Below are 17,633 nucleotides of genomic sequence, written 5' to 3'. Positions count from 1 at the left end.
TGATGGTGGTGTTTCGATGGCTACTGGTCCTTGTTTTCTAAGCTTTGGCCCGTGAATATGTGATGATCCTTCAAAGAAAAGCCTTCTCCATCCGCCCCATTACTAGCTTGTGAACGCAGAAGCATAAAGTGGAGATCATGTGACCAAGAACTCCACTGAACACTGCAATGTATCATTTACACTGGCTTGAGCTGACTAAGATGGATTCTCCAACTTTATACATTTCAATCTGGCCTCCCAAAATGTCTTCCGAGTTTCCACTGAAAGGAAGCCAGTAAACAAAAGTGTCACTTTGTACAGAAACCTCAGAGGAAAAAGCATACAGCACCTTTCAGTCTAGAGTGGGAACCCTGAAATCCAAGCTCAAGACCTTGAAATAAATTTAAAAAAAATTTTTGTTGTTGTTCTTCTTTAAATTTTCTATTAGGGGTGGTAGTGAGAGTGTTTAAGATCCACCAGGAAGTCACCATTTCAGTTCATCATTCAAAATCAAGGTCATGTATATTTGATAAATTATTTTCTAAAGTAGGAATAGCATATGAAGGATTCAGACACACAAGTTTAGATCTAATTTATAACAGAACCTAGCCATTTCCACAGTGAAAGTGAAAAGTCACTCAGTCATGTCTGACTCTTTGTGACCCTATGGACAGTCCATGGAGTTCTCTAGGCTAGAATACTGGAGTAGGCAGCCTTTCCCTTCTCCAGGGGATCTTCCCAACCCAGGGATTGAACCCAGGTCTCCCGCATTGCAGGCAGATTCTTTACCAGCTGAGCTACAAGGGAAGCTCAAGAATACTGAAGTGGTTAGTAATACAGTAACTAATTTATACTAACAAGACTTATTTTCTAAGGTTTTTGCTTTGCTATTTTGAAGAGCTGAAGTTACAAACTAAAGTGACAGTTTAGAAAGCAGGCATGGTGATGGTGCACAGCCTAGGAATATACTATGAACTGAACACTGAAGAGGAAGGGAGGAGACAGCCTCGCACTTACTATGGCAAAGTGAGGCTGCTCGGCAAGATAGTTATCAGTTGCAACAAACAAGCTTTTTTCATGAAATTACACCACACAGTTATTTCTACACAACCACATCAGCTGCATAAAATCACGGGCAATAGGGAGAAAGAGAAATGGGGAGTTAAGTCTGGGTAGTAGGAGGATCGACCCAAACATACAGGCACTTCGTGAGTCATCAGGGTGTTGGGGTTCATGATGGTGACAAGCTGGTGGAGAAGGTCGGGCTGGGAGATGAAGAGCTCTGGGGCCAGCTTCTTCATCACAGTCTCCAGCTGCTCGGCGGCATACCCTGGAACTCCGTACCAGGTCTTTGGCTCACCCCTAAAGCAGTAAAAGCAGAGCAATCTCAAAAAACACATGGTATTTCAGCAGCTTCTCACAAAAATCAATCAGCAAGTATCAATGCAAACAAAATGGCTCACCAGTTTCTATTTTTAAGATCTTGCTTTGTAAGGCAATGTTCAAACTGAAGAAATACCACCAAGTATCACCAGAAATATGATCTGAACATAGTAATGCATTTTGCCACTTCAAATATAAAGTCTAAACATGGAAATTCCACCTGAGGCCCCTCTCTTTCCTCCCGTTTTACCTGACCCTTCAGAAAATGCAGGGACGGAGGACTCCTGAGAATGTAAGGTATCCTGTTAGCCAGAGGGTAGATGATGACCACAATTTCCTACAGCAACTATCAAGGGACAGCAACATTCCAAGTCTTCCCTTCCCTTGTCTGTGCTGATGGAGGAGTTAAACCAAACTCCAGGGAGGCAATCAGCAGTTCTAAAGAGCTCTTATTCTTCAAAGCATAGTAAATTGTCAAAAAATTAATGTGTAACAACCTAAGAGGTAGTGTAAATATTGCCACTTCACAGCTGGAAGTGATTGCTTGGGGAGCAGGACTGATGCTCTGCCCATATAGTGCCAACTCCCTCTCTCATGGGACATCCTCAAAGTCCTTCTGTGAGGAGTTATATCCCCCCCCCCACCAGCACGCGAGGCGGTCCCGAGAACCTACAGTAACCACAGGCCATCACTCCTGTCCCTCACCCAAGGGGACTGCCTAGGCTGCCACGGCACCCAATGGGAACGGTGCTTTCTAGACTTCTCATGAGTAAAGCCTTCTCTGACAGAGACAAGCTGCCTGTCTTCCCACCAAAAAACTCATGTACAAGTTCAGGGCTTCGTGGACGTCCTATAGATTCTTAAGAGTCTTTGTCTCAACATGTCAGGCTGCTTGTTCCAAGAGTAGTTAACAAAAATCTTAAGGAATAAAAAACTCATTGCTCTTCAGACACAGTTAAAGGGTGTGTCACAGTTAAGAGGTGGGAAAGTATTCCAACCCAGCTGGCAAGCTTTTCACAGGCTCTCTGGACACCTCACCAGTGCAGGTAGTTAATCGAGTAGCTCCAGTGGTCTTCAATGTGCCAACAGAAGGAAGAAAAGCACATTCCCACGTACAGCCAAGGAAGCTTCATGCCACATATGTCGGCAGTGATGTGAGCAAGAACAGACTGCTCCATCACCGGCATGTTGTTCAGATTCCAGCCACTATCAAGATACTCCTAAAAATAAGGAGATAAAAAAAGTATAAAGGTTTAGCTCTAACATGCTAACAATTTGGAACTCTGCTGGTTTCAAAAAGCTGGCTGTAAATAGTCTTCAAAATTAAGAGAATGGGCTGGGGTGGGGGGTGGGAGGTGGGGGGTTGGGGGCAAGAGGGGAGAGGCCATTGTGCTTACTTCCTGGATGCCCATAAATTACTTCTGTCCAGCTTTGTGCCTTACGTAAGTGTGTACACACACACACATCTGATCCCAATGCCTCAGATTTTCTTCAGAAGGAGAAACCAAAATTATAGAATCTGAAGGCAAAGGGAGGTAAGTGATTCTCCCATATCATCTAGTTGGGACTAGGATTCTTATTTTTCTGTGGGTTCTTTCTTCATTAATTGAAATCAACCAGCTTTAAAGGTATCTGCCTCCTCCTCCAAGTCTCAGTGCTCACAGCTAGGCTTACCTCCTCCTCGGGCGAGAGCTTGACTTTCCCATCTCGGACAGGGAAGCCACTGCCGAACTCCTTCGAGGCGATATCTGCTCCATATTCCACGGTGACATCCTCTTCAATAGTGCTCACTAGTCGCCAAAATTCCTTCTCTACCAGTTCTGTGGGAACCATCTATAAACAAAACAGTGAGGAACAGAAGAAAGTGACTTTCCTCAGCTACTCATGGCCCGTGAACAACCTAAGTATCACAGGGTAGTAGGCTGAGGAAAAACGGTTCCTAACATCCCAAAGGGCTCCCCAGGTGGGTCAATGGTAAAGCATATGCCTGCTGATGCAGGAGACACAGGTTTAATCCCTGGGTCGGGAAATCCCCTGGAAGAGGAAACGGCAACCCACTCTAGTACTCTTGCCTGGAGAATCCCATGGACAGAGGAGTCTGGGCGGGCTACAGTCCATGGGGTCCCAAGAGTTGGACAAGACTTGGCACGCATGCCAATGTCCCAAACGTGCCACCACTGGCCCCTCTGCAGCTCAGATGTGAACATTATCTTCTAAAAACACTTTTATAACCAGGGACTATGAACTAAGAATTCATGTTCCTCTATCAACCTGGCCACTACTATAAAAGGAGTCAAGGAAAGCAAAATGCTGAGATTTAAGAATTGGAGGTGCTGACTACTGTTTGGTAACAATGGTTAGCTGTGTTTGAATGAGCTGTATCTTTTGAGTTGCGTCTGATGGCATCACCTGAATCCACACTTTCACTCTTTGCACCTGACGTGGCAGAGAGTGATGCGGGCAGCCACGAGGTAAAGACAGGCTGCCGTCATTCTGCAGCTGCAAGCACACGTGTAAAGAGCCGCCAGGAATGTAAAAGAATGCTTAGGGTCTGCTGTTAATCTGATATGAGGCCAGTCTCTTATTAAAGTCCTCATCATTTCAGTGAAATAAAAAGCCAACCACAGACAGAAGAGGCACCAGAACTGTTTTAGCAAACATACAGGGAGATAATATGTAATACAGGAGGGGTCAAAAAAACTGAAAATTTAAAGGGAATATAACTTGAATTTATTTATAAGCCTGTTAAATAAGGGGACATTGTAAGTAACAGTTAACGTTAGTGATGTTAGGAGAAGCAGGTTCACGCATACATTGCTAGGATCCCATAAATGATACAGCTATTATTAGACAGGGAGAAAATGAATAAATATTAAGAAAATAATCCAACTAAAGAGATGCATAGAATGTTTGCTACAGCACTTTATTACTAGTGAGGGAAAAAAAACAACCCACAGCTTAAGTATCCAGAATTATGGTAGGAACCCTTTCATTTTGGTGTACTCATTTGCTGGAATAATAAATACCGAATGAAGCATGCTTATGCTTCTAAGTGAATAAAGGATAATTTAAAATTGTAAAGCTCACAGCGCTACTTTATGACAACGTAAGAGTAAGTAAGCAGGCCCCCAGGGCACAGCACATTGACTGGCACACAGGAGTCCTTCAGTAAGTAAATTTACTGTTTTCTTTAAACTGTATTTGTTGAGCTGAAAGGACGGCTGGTGTTTTCCGTTAATCAGTATTGTCACTGTTGCTGTATGATTTGTCCCGAAAAGCCCGTCTGTAGGGAAATCAGATGCAGTCTTCAGAGCGCATCTTAAAAGCATTGCGGAATTTTAACACTACTTAACAAATTAAAGGTTTAACTGTGCGTGAACTGACTACCAGAGATAAGAACCAACTCAAATGTCCTCAAATACACCTTCCCTCAAAGTTATTAAAATCCTTAATCAGAGCAGCACGTATGTACATACATGGACTGGCATGTTGAAGTAATCAGATTTGAATGCATCTGCCATTTCGCCAAAAGTACGGAGAGTATAGTCCCTGGCCGCCTGCTCAAAGCCGAATGCTTCTTGTGGCTTACTGCATTCCTGTCAAAAAACACAGAGAAAGGAAAAATATTTATATTCATATTTACTTATAGTTCACATATATGTATATATGAGAAATCATATATTTACATGTTTATTAAAATTACTCATGCAGTGTAATTCCACTTGTCTAGAAAATATTAACAGTGGTTATCTACTGTGAAATTATCTATATTTTAGGTTGTTCAGTTCCTAAGAATTTTTGCAAAGAGCATACAATGCTTTTTTTAAAATGAGAAGTTTTAAAGCATAGTTATTAAAGCATTTTTCTGCCCCTTAGCTGACTGCATAGCTGTGCAGTCACTTCCAAGACTCCTTTCTATTCAGGCCCACCCCAGTTTTTATCATGAGCTTCATTATCAACTGCCAAATCTAAAACCCAAAGGCAAAGAAAACACATTTGAAGTAAACGCTTTATGGCTGCCTCTGCTATCACTTCTGACCTGAGCCAAACACTTAGGACACCTCCAGTCTCCCTTGGGAACATCATGGAGTGGCGGGATCAGGCAGAAGGTGTGGTAGCTGTCGTCACACCCATCGCACAGGAGAAGCCGGTCCTCGTCGCTGCCACTGCCACACAAGAGGCAGACGTACAGGTCGACCTGCAGTGTGAAAACAGGCACAGAACACAGGCATGAGCTACAGTATGACTCTGAAAAATTCTAAGAATGTGATGAATCTGAAGCATAATCTAGTCTCTTCAACCTGCTGCAAATGAAAATGTTTCACCTGTAAGGAATATTTTAAATAAAAATGCTTCACCTTCTCTAAGAGGTATTTCACAATACTCATGCATTCCCAACTGTACAGAGTAATCTTCAAGACTTCTCAATTACGTGTTTTAATTAAAGTTACTTGTTAAATATCCAGCTTTTAGTAGCTTACAGACAGATAAGTCCTCTAGAAGAATAACATGTTAGGCAACAAATTATCCAAAAACAGAACTTACAAAGGAAAAGTTTATTGTTAAAAGGAAACTGTTTTAAGTTAATTAAGCATATCAAATTACCACTTTACATCCTAATTAAAGAGTGAGTTAAGAAGCTCTCTCAAATACACAAGGACAAAACTACTCAGTCATCACCTGCTATAAGTTGAATCCTGTTTCCCCCAAATTCACATGTTGAGTCTTGACTCCCAACACCTCAGAATGCCACTGCATTTGGAGACAGGGTCTTAAAGAGGTCGTTAAAAAGGTCATATTTGTTTTTGTTTAGTTGCTCAGAAGAGTGCGACTCTTTTGCAATCCCATGCCTGCCAGGCTCCTCAGTTCACGGGATTTCCCAAGCAAGGACACTGGAGCAGGTTGCTATTTCCTTCTCCAAGGGATCTTCCCAACCTAGGGATTGAACCTGAGTTTCTAGCATTGCAGGTGGATTATTTACCACTAAGCCAGCAGGGAAGCCCCAAAAGGCCCTATGGATGGGCCTTCATCCAATCTGACTTGTGTCCTGATAACAAGGGAAGACTTAAACACAGACACACGCAGAGGAAAACCATGTGAGGACCATCTACAAGCCAAGGATAGAGGCCTTTGGAATAAACCAAGCCTGCAGACACCTTGATCTCGGACTTGCAGCCTCCAGAACTGTGGGAAAAGCAGTTTCTGTTGCTGAAGCCACCCGGTCTGTGATACTCATTATGGCAGCCGGAGCAGATGTCTTCGGCGTAGCCAACAGAAACCTGGACTGGCTCATAAAACCACTGTTCTGATGGCTTTGTTTTCATGGTGGGGCGGGGACAGATATTTATGAAGAGAACATTTAACTGAATAACATCAAATTCCAAGATCAAAAGTACTGTTGTTAAGCTGCTGCTCCCAGGCACACTCAGAAGGAGGCTGAGGAAGAAGCCTGGCTTTTTCTGTCCCCCTGAGTGAACAGCCCTGCCAGGCCCTGGCTACCCGGGGCCCCGCACTCCTTCCCCTTTCCGTCCTTGCTGGAAAACACCATCGTGATTTCTGATCCACCTGCAGCTCACGTGGAGGCAGGTGAGTCACTTAGCAACGACTGCATAGGACTGAGCTCACCATCATGCAGTGCTAAAAGGCACAGCCTCCAGAAATATGGCTATCCTTGTCCCCAGAAGTGACTACCATCTTCATGATGTGTCCATGTTCCCTGTTTATGAGCTGACAATACAAACCACCTCCACAGGTCTCTTCACTGTTAAGACATTGAACCAGCAGTCCTAGGCAAGGCATTAAATATTTATAACCTGGGCCATAGAAGAATTTAAACATGTTAACTCACAGCATTGGTAGCTTTTTTAGCTCGACTCTTGGGTTTTTCCTTCTCACTTTCTGTAACATACTCTTTCTTTTCAACAGGTTCTTGCTTGACGCTGCTTTTCACGTCTTTGTCTGTAAGAGGCAGTCCAGGTTAGCACTTTGTCTGCTCTGCCTTCTTCAGCTTTCTCCCTCCTCACCACCTCCTCCCGAAGTACACAATGAACGGGTGTCCTGATGCTTTCACTGCAGCGCAGGGGCACCCTGAGTGGCTGTGCTCACGCGCTCTGTGCTCATCACTTTATGATGAAGTGCAAACTCTCCCATCACTCAAATTCTAAGATATGAGCACTTCTGGAGATGTTGCTCAAGTCTGTATGCTTTTAATGTGGGAGGTAAAGATATGGTCTTCTTAAGACTAAGACATAACATATACAGATGAAAGTAAATTCCTCTTATTCTTGACTATAAGACTGACAGTTCACCATCAGAGCCTTCCTCCACATTACATATTATCCTTCCATGATCTAAGATTACTAACTTAACTTTCACATTTCAAAGATGCAGACTTTTTAAAAACACTAGCTATTAACCAATGGGCTATCCTATGGCAGGTTTTGTACTAAATGCTTTCCATCAATTATCATTACTGTATCTATCACATAATGCTTTGCATCAAATCTGTTTCAAAGACAAGAAAACTGACATTCACAGAAGACAAGAAACATCTCTAAGGTCATACAACCAGTTAGTGGTTAAGCCAGGATCAGACTCAGATCTATGTTTTTAAAATCCCATCTATTTTCTATTACCTTGTGCTGCCTTTACACTAACACACCATCCACTAGGAAAGTCAACTTTAATAACGTCTTCATTACTAAGTGCCGCCTATATAGAACTTCTCTCAAGAGAGCGCCAAACCTACCTTTCTGTGATTGACATCAAGCAATGGCCAGGCAGGCAACTGTTAATTAAAACTCAGACTAAGAAAGCATGCCTGAAAGCAAACCTATCAGATATTCAGTCAAAGGTACCGATGCTTCTCACAAATCACTTCTTTACAATTAATGTTACCAAATCAAAATTCAAAGTAGCAACTAGGGACAGCTGAGACAGTTTTACCTTCTGGTCACTTCAAATGTGAACGAATATAATAAGATTGTTATTTCTCAAGGTGCAACCCGATGACCAGTATGTAACCCAGTGACTATCAATGTAAAGCTGCTCCACTATTTTAACCAACAGATGAATGACTGTTTTCATTTATCTGCTCTTCCTTCCTATTCATGGACGAGCTTTCTTACCATTCTCACACTTTGGAGCTGGACATCCCATTCGACGTCTCAGGTTATGAGTTCTGGCTTCTGTTGTCTCTTCGGGTTCTATTTTAATATTCATGGCCTTAAAAAAATTTGTCATATACATGAGTATGTTCTTTAAAAAGAAAGAAATCTTCTAAAATCCAATTGGAATCACAAAATCCCCATAATCTTATAAATTATCTCTATTAATAGGATATTCAAAACATAGCTCCCTTTGCCCTTAAAGGAGAGATCCCACCTTTATTATTATTACTACTTAAGGAATGAATGAGGAAACTTGTAAGTTATGAGTGTTCTCCCCTTTTAACAGGTCAAAAAAAAAAAAAATAGGGAAAAGGCAAGGAATCAGGAATGACTGTTGGAAAGCATTACTATCCCAATTGGGGACAGCATGTATTTCCTCCTAAAAGCTCCTCAGTTCTCCTCTACTCACAGCTTACACCTTGTTCAGTCATCATTAAGCCAAATCCTAAACAGTTACAGAAATATCGTAATTTCATCAGCCTGTAAGCTTTGCTGGCTCTTCCAAAGTCTGGTTGCATTCAAGGAAGATTCGGCTTCCACAGCAATTTCCTATTAACCCTTGTAGTGAAGCGTCACTGTAACCACGCCCCTAACAGCGCTGAGTCATGGGCTCCCTCATCAGGAAGAGCATGCACACCAATCATGGGCCCTAGTGTTCACCAACACGCTCACACTGGTTGATAAGCAAAGCCCTGGCTGGTTTGGGACACAAGCTGAGGTTGTGAAACTGTGCCTTGAACTCATTCACACAGAATTAGGACGTCCACTGCTACCATCACCATGATGTACTGTCCAGACAGACCTGGGCATTCATAGCACTAGGAGGCCTTACACATTTCAAGATCAAGATGTACTCAAACAAGAACTCCCTTTAAGACGAATACACCTGAAGCCTGTCTGTGGGCTTCACCCAATCTGAGGCACTCTCACTTCAGAAAAATGGAGTCATCAATCTTTTTCCTATCTCCAACCCACCTAAGTAAAAAATAATTCTCTTATTTATCCATTTTCTCAGAAACTAAAATGGATGATTCTTTTCATCCTCACCAATAATTACTAAATAACGCAACTACTGATTTAGAAACCCAACTAATGCCAAGAGGCTTCCCAGCTGTAAATTGTTCTTAATATATTAATCACTGATTCTTCATGCATGTCCATCAAGCCAGGGAAGAACCCCAAACTTCCCCACCTCTGTGTGGGAAAACACTCTGCTCCCTTTCTGGGAGAAACCTCTCAGAGAAGTATCTGAAAGCAAGCTGTTCTTGTTATAGCCGTTCACTCCTGATCTTCCCTCCTGCTTCTCTTTCATTTTACTTGTGTGTTGAATTCCCTGCCCCTTGCTGTTGCAGCATGAATGTCTGCCACAGACATGCTCCTCTTCAGGAAGTCTGACAGAAACAACCATCACTACCTTCTTCCTAAACGCTTTGTTAAAAAAAAAAAATTCTTCTCACCAAAAAATCTTCAACTTCACACCTACTAGCCTTAACCCCCAACAAACTCTGCCCAACATGAGGGTCACAATGAATGCCTATTCTTCCCAAGTCTCCAACTGTTAACCATTCAGCAGCAGACTGTCCAGACAGCATAAACCTAGAAAAAGTTCAATTCCTCGCCCCTCTAACAGTGCAATTCCTCCAAGTGCAAAAGCTAGAGTACACACAGCATGCCTCTGTGAGGTCAGGGAAGCTCAGCCTATGAAGAGCACGTGCATGAGAGGATTCGGGGCAGAGAGGCGTCGGCACTGGGCTCCAGGCCCGTCTGGCCAACCCCACGCGGCTCTCACCTCCGCTCTCATGCGTTTCGCTCGTCGGGCCGGGGGACAGGTTTCCGAGGGCTGCACAGACTGCCTCTGGGGAATATCATGGGGTTTGTACTCCTTGTCCTTTGTGTCTGTGGTCAGGTTTGGCTTCTGCAGACACTGGAAATAAAACACAACTGTACTGATGAATTTCTCCCATTTTAATCTTAAGAGATTTCACTGGATTTTTGCAGGGTATATTTTACAATTACTGATGGAAATACAGGTGTGCAATTTTTAAAATCTAAATAAACACAAAGACAAGTCTGCAGTTACCAGCCATATACACACACATATAGTTATAACAGCTTGAACTTTTTTCCAGGAGGTGAACAGTGCTGCTTCAATTCATGTAATTGCTGATGTCATTTCATCAGGTTACAACAGGCTGCAGCAGGCTCAAAGCAGCTCCCATGAGCCAGTGGCAATTATCCCTGCTTACAACTTGTCAATTAACTGAAGGTCCAAATTGCTAGAAAGGCCCCTATACATTCCCAAAATAGCTTTCCATAATTGGAGTATCTCATTAAAAAAAAAGTTTACAGCAATGAAATGTGAAATTCAATAAGTTTTCTAAATTATGTTATGATATCCTGTAGGTTTAAACACAACTAGCCACCTTCTGTTATCAAAAAGATATCATTTGAATTGAGAGAACAGATCACCAGACTGTTCTCCCAGATTAAGGCTTTCCTTTTCTTCAACATACCCCTAACAAAGTCTCACTCACAAGGCAAAGGTTAACAGGGAGCCCACAGCAGTAACTTGGGTTCTGGTCATACAAGAGTCTCTTTTTGCTCTGATGTTTCTTTTTGGTTTGATTCTAAGCCCACTGTAAAAGGATTATTTAATGCCAATGCGACAAAACAGTGACAACAAAATATTACCAATGAATCTAATATAAATTTCAAGAAAATACTACTCAAGAGGCCCTACAAACGTCACAGGCAGCATTTTTAAGAGCAGTTTCCGCAGTGTAAGCACTAAGGGCTGTTACGCCATCCACACTCAGAGTAGGATACACTGAAGTGAGGACCTCCCACAGCTCCCGCTCTGCGGGCACCATCACAGCCACACTAACGTGGCTGGCTCCTCCCGCATGACATCTGCAGAAAGGATCCAGAGAAAGGGGGAGCAGAGACACACCGACACCACAGAGCAACCGTCTAACACAACCTGTTTCTAACACGGACTATTACGTGCTATTAACGAATACTATAGATCGCTTGATACTCTAAACAAGTAACAAATCCACCACTGGGAGCACAACCTGTAAACATTAAATATTCTGCTTATTCTAAGAGGTTTGATCTAGAAACATCAATTCAGTTAGAACAGAATATCACCTGGCATTGTGTAAGTAAGTAGTTAAGAGTATGTTCAGTGAAAACATGTAGATGGGAATAAAACCTGTCCACCACCTAAATTAGTCACTTTCATGTATTATGTAAACTTCCTATTGAAACCTAAAAGTACGTATGATTGCGGACATACAAACTGGGCTGATTCATAGACATTTTAAGTGGATGGTCAGAGATTAGAATATTGTATGTGTGGTTCTTAGTTCCCACTAGTGTAAATAGTTCCCTAATATATGGTCTGCTTGGGCTTTGAGGAATCAAGATAAAATCAAGCTCAGAAACGTTTAAGAACGTATATGAAGAGATTAATTTGTTTCAAGTGAAAGTGCTAGTTGCTCAGTCAATTCAAAACACATCTGATGTGTTTGTTTTATATTTAATGCTATCACATGCCAACTCTCAAACCTTTGAGAAACTGGGACTCAGAGGTAATTGGTATCATCACACTGTAATGACATCATCCTATAGAGGTAAAGCAATCCCGTAAGACATGTATAACACACGGGACACAAGACTGAAGCTCTGCCCCATTCTAGCACATCACCACTCACTCTCTCTCAAGTTCCCCCAAAACTTACTTCAGGCTTGAGTTTACCCTATTGCAACAGCTCCTTCACAGAGCACTCATCTCCCCCAGCCCTTATTAAGGGTTTATCTTTTAAGAGAATTTTTAGGTTTACAGCCTAGTTGAGAGGAAGGTACCTAGATTAACCATACAACCCTTGCCCCCAGCACATGCACAGCCTCTCCCATTATCAACATCCTCACCAGAGTGTTAGAATATTGGCTTCAACATACTGACACATCATGCAAAGTCCACAGTTCACACCGCAGAGCTCCCTCTTGGTGAGGCACCTGCTCTGGGTTTGGACAAAGCTGGGGTATCACTCGGAGTGCTTTCGCTGCCCTCAGTCTGCTGTGCTTGCCTACTACGCTTACCTCCGCTGCCCCCGACCCCGCGCAATCACTGATCTTTTCCCTGTGTCCATGGTCTTGTCTTTTCTAGAATACCATTGAGTTAGAATCATACAGTATACGCAGTCCTTTCATGTTAGCTTCTTTCACGTAAAGAAACGCATGTAAGCTTCCTTCTTGTCTTCTCACGGCTTGACAGCTCATTGTTTTAGGGCTGGTAATACTCCATCGCCTGGGTGCTTCACAGTTTATCCATTCGCCTACTAAAGGACATCTTGGTTGCTTCCAATTTTTGGCAATAAAGCTGCAACTCTTTGGGTAAATACCAAGGCATGTGACTGCTGGGCTATATGTATCAAACAGCATGCTTCATTCTCTAAGAAGTCCGGCACTGTCCTCCAAAGCAGCAGTGCCGTTCTGTGTCCCCACCAGCAGTGGAAAGAAGCTCCTGCTGCTCCACACCCTCAGCAGCACCAGGGCGCGTCGTGTTCTGGATCTGGTCATTCTGACAACGCACAGTGGTGTCCTGTTGTTTTCCATTAAAAATATATGCATTTTGATTCTCCTTTCCTCTAAGGATTATTTTAAAAAATCAGAAATAGGCACAAAATTTACACACAAAGAATGCAACATGAGAAATCAAATCCAGGTCTGTATTGGGACTTCCCTGTGTCCGGTGGTTAAAAGTCTCCCTGTCAATGCAGTGGACACGAGTTTGACCCCCAGTGCAGGAAGGTCCCATAGGCCACGGGACAACTAAGCCCAAAGGCTGCAACGACTGAGCCTGCAGCCCAGAGCTCACGCTCCACACCAAGACACCCCTCCAGGAAGCCCACACACTGCAACCAGAGAGTAGCCCTCACTCACCACATCTGGAGAAAAGCCCACACACAGCAAAGAAAACCCAGCACAACCAAAAATAAATAACTTAAAAAAAAAAAGAGATCTGGGTATAAAAAAGGGAATGCCACAGATTCATTAAAAACCTGTATCTTCAAAAATATACAGTGACATGTTAAGCAGGAAAAAAGTAAGATCAATTCTGTACATAAATAATATACCTCCATTTGTATGTATGTGCATAAAAATAGCCTTAAAAGGAAACAGAGATGAAAGGATTAGGTGGAATTTATTTTCATCCTATTTCCCTTTTAGACTTTCCACAATGAACATATCAGTAGACCCCTCAACAAATATTTATCTATGTTGTAGATGCAATGTTTGTAAAGGGTTCTTTAAATATCCACTCCTTTCAGACTATTATTGTATCAATGCTTACATACTTTTCAACTATGAAACTATAGGGCCTCTAAGTATAGACTGAGCTATTTCTAAAATGTTGCAACTCATAAAGCGGAGAAAGTCTTTCTCTGTATTCATCTAAGTTCTGCACCAAGAAGGTTAAAAGGAGAAAATCTATTGTGGGCAACAATATGTAGATCTGATTATGAAACAGAGGCATAAAGGTTCCACACACAATATTCTTAACTATTTCATCTATGGGTTCACTAAACACTCACACAATCCATGTATCTTTAAACAACTTTCTGAATATTAGAATAGTCACATTCTTTGAGGCTAAAAAGAATGCCTACCTGGAATCGAGAGAGAGAAAAACACGCTATGAAAATCTATAGGATGCAAGCATCATGGATGATATATTTGTATCAGGACACAGTTCTGATTAGTGGTTCACCCTCTGAAACAGTGATACCTTCCTACTTCTCTACCTAAGTTTCTAAAACTACAGGGGCCCCTGCTCTAGTGTACAATATCTCAAAGGGTAATTAGGACATTCTTCTTCCTACCAGGGCCTAAAATAAAGTGGGAAATCTGCCATGCCCTCCTCCAGGGAATGGCAGGGTCATGAACCTCCTGGGTCAGGTTCTGACCCAGGGATCAAACCTGCATCTCTCAGATCTCCTCCACTGGCAGGCAGGTTCTTCACCACTAGCACCACCTGGGAAGACCTACTAAGTCCCCTAACTCTACCAAAATCAACTTTCTATTTGAAAATCTCCTTGGAGATCTCAGCTGGCAAGACAGCACACAAGCAAGATATTTCACATGCTATACTTTCATGTGACAGCCAGAATTACATTTTTTAAAAGCCTCATATTTTTTTAGCTTATTATTTATTTTTGGCCGTGCTGGGTCTTCATTGCTGTGCGTAGGCTTTCTCCAGCTGTGGCGAGTGGGGGCTCCTCTCCAGTTGCGGTGCACAGGCTTCTCGCTGTGGTGGGTTCTCTTGCGGCCGAGCAGGGGCTCTGGGCACGTGGGCTCATAGCTGCGGCACACGGGCTTAGTTGCCCCACAGCACGTGGGACCTTCCCAGACCAGGGATCAAACCCATGTCCCCTGCACTGGCAGGTGAATTCTTTACTGCTGACCACCAGGGAAGTCCAGGAATATACTTTAAATAGTAAGTGAATGCGAAAGCATGAGTTTTAACAAGTAGGTAATAACCAACTGCTCAGTGTAGGAAAGGAACATATAAAGTTAATACAGGTTTCAGTTTTACCAAAAGACTGTTTCCTCCATAACCTCATGCATTCCAAAAACCACCTTCTTAGTATGTTCACTCTCAAAACAGAACAAAAACATCAGAGGAAAAATGGACAAAACAAGTCTTTTAAGGAAGTATTCCATACATAATCAAGGCCTTTTCATTCCTCCCAAAGACCATGTACCAATAAGCAGTGACATAAAACAGGTTAAGGCTAGCCCCACTCACCCTCAAACTGTCTCCAGATAGAAATAAGTTGTAGGGGTTCAGAATTCGCTCGTAGTGTCCTCTGATATGAGAGCCCACAGCTTTGCCAGGAGCAAACCCCATCTTGGTGGCAATTTTGGTCCATTTTCTATCCTTGCAAACAACTGCAAATCCACCTTCCTCTGCAACTAACTGTTAAATAAAACAGCAAAAGAAATCAGAAACATTTATAGGGAAATCAGTTCTAATTCCCTCAAGCCTAAGTATGGCGCCAAAAATAAAATGTTCTTGGCTGTGATCATCTTTTTAAAAATATACATTTTCAAAGTAAAAAAAAAATACATACATATATATATACACACAAACATATATATATACACTATTAATTTTAAACTACAAATTGAAAACACTGCTTTTGACAGCATAATCCATTAACTTTTTGGACTCCTCCAAAAGCTACTTCTCAGTTCCCCAAAGCAGTCAAGATTTTCCATGAGGAAGAACTAAATTAGCAATGAAATCTCTGATAAAGACAGAGTTCAAGTAATTGGTCAAACCCAGTGACCCTTTAAAATCTCCATAAACTGATGAGTAGGAAGAAGAGCAGCATGTCAGGTGGGAATAACACAGGCTTTGGACTGAAATGAACTTTAAGGTAGAGAATTATAACTCAGCCTTTTCAAACTGGTCACTTTGGACACTGAAAGCCACTGTTGTCTTATCTGTAATAAAAGAGACAGGAATATTGAAGAGGACCATTGTGAAGTTTAAGCATGACCAAAAACAGGTGGTAGCAATATACTTCACAAGATAAGGCTTTCAAACCTGAAAAGCAGAGACCAATTAATCACAAAACTGAATGATGAATTTCATCTTACATATTTCAAGCAGCAGTAAGTTTCTTATTTTAAGGCAAGATCAAATTCATGCTGTCAGAAAAACTATTCAATGAGAAAGATGGTCATTAGGCTTTTTTACCTTATTAAGCTGAAACAAGTCCAAGATCTTCCTCTCCACGTGTGGAATTTTCAGAGTACTTCCCTGTAACTCCCAGTACTTCGCAATCTGGTCCAGGAAATTTAACTTTACACGCGTTTGAGCCTAAATGACAGAGAACTGAGCTTTACTCTTGCCTAGCTTATTATAAAGCTCCTTTCCTGAGCATGTGATATTTTCATTCTTAGAATCTTTAAGTGCAATAGCACTTATGAATTCAAGAGAGAAACTGTCCCAAACTATACAAAATAAAACTGATTAAATAATTACACATAAACAATCAAAAATTTAATTCAGTCCCTACCAGGTACCAGGTTAGTAGAAGTTACACACTCAGGAAGTCATTATATAACATAAACAGGCAATCTGGAAAGTTCTTCATTTAAGGAGTATCATAGATAAGCTTCTATATGCCCCTTTGGTCTTTTTACAATTTCAGTATTTTAAAGTCCTATTTTCTCCAAGTACAAATTTTCTTATTTGCTCAAATGCAAATCTAAAAGCACATTTACAACAGTAGTTCTGCATCAATTTTAATAGTCCTGATATCTTACCAAAAAAACAGAAACTCTTAAATGTTACTCCTTTTAACAGATTACAACTGTAGCCTACAAGTCATTTTTTAAAAATTATCTCATTTTTCTTTCCCCTCATTGTGAAATTCAGACAGTTCTACCAGTTTTATCTTGCATAAGACCAAAATTGAGATCAATATTCAGATATTCCCAACCAGGTCAAAGGTAACACCCATCTTCCTATCTTTCAAGCTTAATGTGAAAACACAGTGAAATACCTGAAAACATACACACTAGATGCTACTATTGCCAATGCCCGCAGAGTTCCAGTGGACGTATTTTTCTTTTTTTTTTTTTTTTTTTCAGTGGACATATTTTTCATTTAACACGGTTCGGTATGAAAACCAGATTAGCAAAACATTTATATGAAGAGTGTGCCTTTATGCGAGAGGCGCTCAAGTTTTATTCGCCCAGCACTCTAGGGCTCAAGTCACCCAGGACTAAAGAAGAAACACTCCCCTTCTCTAGAGAATTCCAGGCTATTCATTCCTCCTTGGGGAAGTAAAGTGTGTTATTAAATCTAAGTGAAGACATGCAAAAGAATGGAAGAACATCAGAGCTGGAGGATCTTCTCCATGAAACAGTTCTGAAAGCAAATGCCTTTCAAACCTAAATTCTATTGGTTGTCACCTAGATTTACAAGGATTTAAATGCATTTATTAATAGGCTAGCAATTATTGACAAAAATCTGTTTTTTAATGAAATTGGGTTTGTTGCAAAGGTTTATTGCCATTTGTT

General features: G+C 41.6%; 1 protein-coding gene across 2 annotated transcripts in view; it reads right to left on the bottom strand.

The window, feature by feature from the left end:
* Nucleotides 1-17,633, bottom strand: part of KDM5B (lysine demethylase 5B) — a 70,253-nt gene that overhangs the window by 22,209 nt on the left and 30,411 nt on the right. For both annotated transcript variants that reach the window (XR_006344843.1, XM_043923135.1), the window contains exons 3-12: nt 16,303-16,425; nt 15,346-15,516; nt 10,321-10,455; nt 8,490-8,586; nt 7,211-7,320; nt 5,402-5,560; nt 4,839-4,958; nt 3,037-3,195; nt 2,401-2,582; nt 1,179-1,341 (exon numbers count right to left, since the gene is read on the bottom strand). Coding sequence is in view for 1 of the 2 variants with exons in the window: in XM_043923135.1 (XP_043779070.1) it covers nt 1,179-1,341; nt 2,401-2,582; nt 3,037-3,195; nt 4,839-4,958; nt 5,402-5,560; nt 7,211-7,320; nt 8,490-8,586; nt 10,321-10,455; nt 15,346-15,516; nt 16,303-16,425 (1,419 nt within the window). In the remaining variant the exon portion in view is untranslated. The remainder of the gene's footprint in view (nt 1-1,178; nt 1,342-2,400; nt 2,583-3,036; nt 3,196-4,838; nt 4,959-5,401; nt 5,561-7,210; nt 7,321-8,489; nt 8,587-10,320; nt 10,456-15,345; nt 15,517-16,302; nt 16,426-17,633) is intronic.

This window comes from Cervus elaphus, chromosome 14, assembly GCF_910594005.1.
Source record: "Cervus elaphus chromosome 14, mCerEla1.1, whole genome shotgun sequence".
Lineage (NCBI taxonomy): Eukaryota > Metazoa > Chordata > Mammalia > Artiodactyla > Cervidae > Cervus > Cervus elaphus.
The sequence above is the reverse complement of the archived record's forward strand: the minus strand, read 5'-3'. Positions and strand labels throughout refer to the sequence as shown.